This window comes from Nematolebias whitei, chromosome 22, assembly GCF_014905685.2.
Source record: "Nematolebias whitei isolate Nwh7 chromosome 22, NemWhi1, whole genome shotgun sequence".
Taxonomy (NCBI): Eukaryota; Metazoa; Chordata; class Actinopteri; order Cyprinodontiformes; family Rivulidae; genus Nematolebias; species Nematolebias whitei.
Window position 1 is genome coordinate 27,498,638 of NC_056519.1, and position 3,541 is coordinate 27,502,178.

Consider the following 3,541-nt stretch of genomic DNA (forward strand, 5'->3'; position numbering starts at 1 on the left):
GGTGGACCAATGAGGCTACAAGAAGCAGAGGTCACAAAAGCAAAAGGCTTCAAGGACTTGAGATCCACTGTCCAGGAAAATGGGGTGTGGTAAAGAGGGGTAAAAGAGAGTCCAGACAGTATGGAGTGGATGGAGAAAAGTTTTAAGAGTGATTTGCAACAAAAGAGTGTCAGCAAAGGTCAAAAGAAAAGTTTACAAGACAGTGGTGAGACCAGCTATGTTGTATGGTCTGGAGACAAAGACATGGACAAAAAGACAGGAGACAGAACTGGGAGTGGTATAAATGAAGATGCTGAGGTTATTCTTAGGAGTGACAAGGATGGACAAGATTAGGAATGAGATCATCAGAGGTACAGCACAAGTTGAACAACTAAGAGATAAAGTTAGAGGCCAGACTGAAATGATTTGGACATGTCCAGAGGAGAGACAGTGGTTTGGATTTTTACAGAGGAAAGACAGTGGTTTGGACATGTCCAGAGCAGGGACAATTTGTGTATTGGTAGAAGGATGATAGAAATGAAGCTGCCAGGAAAAAGACAAAGAGATATATGGATGCAGTTAGAGAGGACATGGAGGTAGTTAAAGTGAGGACAGAGGACACAAAGGGCAGGATGACTCGCTGTGGAGACTGCTGAAGAGGGAAAAGCCCAAAGAAGAAGAGGGTCAGGCTTTACCACAATGGGGAGTTTCAGAAATATACAGTTAGGATTTACCTTGAAGTTAAGAGTTTTAGAAACATATGAGCAGGCTTGACAAGCAATGACTTGACAAGGTGTGTCAATAGTCCTGATCATTAGAATGAAAACATTCTGTTCATGAACAGTAATTTTTACTTCTATTTTAAATATATCCAGTTAAATCTGGTATTATACATTTAAAAAGCTTCTGTTTTATGATTGTTAATTGATTGTTAATATGATGGTGGTGTTCAAGCTGAAAATTCACTTTAATTCTAATTGTACTTATTTTTTCTTTCTCTTGTGAAAACTTGTGATTATGAATTTTAACATCATCATGGATTTTTCTTGTTTTTGTGTGTTGTATTTTATTGTTAACTTTTGTATGTGTCCTTAGTGAGAAAATATAATTTTCTTGTTCTTTTTGTTTTCATTTTAAATTGACTAAATTGTAAAGCACTTTGGTCAACTTTTGTTGACATGGTTCTCTTTCTGTTTTCCTGCACCTCTGTTCCCCATGTCATCATCCACAGCTGATCCTTATTCTAAATCACCCCAGGTGCTCCTCATTGTCTCATCAGTGTCAGTATTTAGACTGTGTGTTTTCACTCCTTTCGTATCCGTGCTTTATCCTTCCACGGTGTTATGGTCTGTGTCTGCTCCACCTATTGTATTATATTCGAAGTAAGTTTTGCTGCCCCGTCAGCATTTTGTTTTGTTCAATAAATTATTAGTTATTGTTCACTATCGAGTCCTCATGTTTTTCCTGCACGTGGGTTCAAACCATTAAACTGCAGATCATGATATTTGTTGTTATTATATGATGTATAAATAAATTGACATTGACAGAAACATCACAGATCCTCCTTGTTTTGGATTTTTCTACAAAGTATTAATAGTTTTAATATTGTTTCATTGGAACACATATCAATGTAAAAATTGTAAACTTCCAATATGTCTGAAGAGTTTTTTTTACTCCTTGACTTTTAAAAAAAGTGAAAGCAGACAAATTCAGTATTTTTATTTCTTTTTTTGTTGCCTTTTGCCTAAATAAATACGCTCTACAATAAAATAAATCTCAGCAGTTGATGCTGAAGTTTTAGTATAAACTGTATTTACATGTTTGTCAGAAATCCATTTTCTGGGTTTACCGTGAATCCTCCAAACTCAAACCATTAAAAGTTCATTTGGTGAGTCAAAAGTCCTTCAGAGTTTGCTCCACACATTAGGAAGTTGTGGACACCTCAGTCTTTGAAGACACTTCAGATGTTTCCTCCATCTTCTTGCCAAACACCATTTCCATAATGCAGCCGTTAAACTGAAAAATGGAGAAGTTATTTTTATTCACCTGCACTGATCTGGGAGGATTTAGAGGATTAAATTATGGCTACAGAACTAGTATCTTATATCATTAAAATGGAGAGTAGTACTTATGATTGGACCAGTAACCACATAAATGCAGGAAATATTCAAGAAATTGTTCTTAAAAATATAGGGTAATGAAAGTGTGGGGTGATTTTACTGTCCTCACCTGTTTGTTCATGAAGGCGTAGATCAGTGGGTTGTAAACACAAGAACTCTTAGAGAAAAATGCTGGGATGGTGACGAGACGGTAATCTTTGTTCTCATCTTGAGAATAAGCGTAGTAAATAGCTGTCAGAGCGTACGGACCGTAACAGCTGACGAAGGACCCAACCATGACAATGATCATCCTCGATACCTCCTTCTCCGCCTTCTGGGTGGACGCTGACTCTGCCTGCTGGGCTGCAACCTGCAAAAAACCACAATGAGATTTTAACAAACTCAGAATTTGCGTATTGTTACCTCAGAACAAGAAACAAAATTCAATTTTCCAAACATTTGGTTCTTGGATTCTTGTCAAGTAAAAAAATCACTTTTTGTTAGTCATTAATTTTGGGGTAGCTGTGGCTGAGTGGTTAGAGCAGTTGTCCTCCAATGCAAGAGTTGGGGGTTCGATTCCACCAGCAGTCACATGCCAAAGTGTCCCTGGGCAAGACACTGAACCCCTCATTGCCTCCGATGTGAATGTGATGTGTACATCTGTGTATAAATGTAATAAAGCACTGATTATTCTTTGTACAGATCTAGTAGAGTCCTGTATGAATGTTCCTGTAAAGTGCCCTGAGACAACTTTGTTGTGATTTGGCGCTATATAAATAAACTGAATTGAATTGAATTGAACTGTATGAATGGGTAGATGAGGGCACAAATTGTGTTGTAAAGCACTTTGAGTATCTTTATAAGATAGAAAAGTGCTATATAAGTCAGTCTATTTACTATTAATTTTCTCAACAAGCTCTATTGATGCTGGCTTCAGTCAACGTTTGCTGAATTTCTTTTGTCCTCATTACTTCACTCTCACCTGTCAGACACTACTTACTGACTTGTGTAAAACAACTTGTCAGTCATTTTGTTGGCATTCAACCTCTGTCAAACATGTTGCTGAAAATAAATAAAAAATGAAGACTTTTGGCCTAAATATGTATATAGTCAGATTAGACTGGTAAAATGTTTTATTTCAGATAAATAAAATTTGTGAAACATCCATCCATTCATTATCTTTACCCACTTATTCCTTTTTGGGTTGTGTGCCGATGCCCATGTCCAGCAATCACTGTGCGAGAGGTGGGGTACACCCTGGACAGGTCGCAAGTCCATCACAGGCCCACATAGAGACAATCGAGACAACCACTCACTCTCTCACTCACACCTAGGTACAATTTAGAGTTACCAATCAGCCTAACATGCATGTTTTTGGTTGGTGGGAGGAAACCGGAGTACCTGGAGAAAACCCATGCATGCACGGAGAGAACATGCAAACTCCACCCAGAAAGGCACCCGGA

At 37.9% G+C, this 3,541-nt stretch overlaps 1 protein-coding gene across 1 annotated transcript in view; it reads right to left on the bottom strand.

The window, feature by feature from the left end:
* Positions 1 to 1,716: 1,716 nt before the first annotated feature.
* The window catches only part of opn1sw1 (opsin 1 (cone pigments), short-wave-sensitive 1), a 3,792-nt gene continuing 1,967 nt past the window's right edge, over positions 1,717 to 3,541 (bottom strand). The window contains exons 4-5 of the mRNA XM_037695798.1: positions 2,209 to 2,448; positions 1,717 to 1,995 (exon numbers count right to left, since the gene is read on the bottom strand). Of these exons, the coding sequence (XP_037551726.1) occupies positions 1,903 to 1,995; positions 2,209 to 2,448 (333 nt within the window). The 3' untranslated portion in view covers positions 1,717 to 1,902. The remainder of the gene's footprint in view (positions 1,996 to 2,208; positions 2,449 to 3,541) is intronic.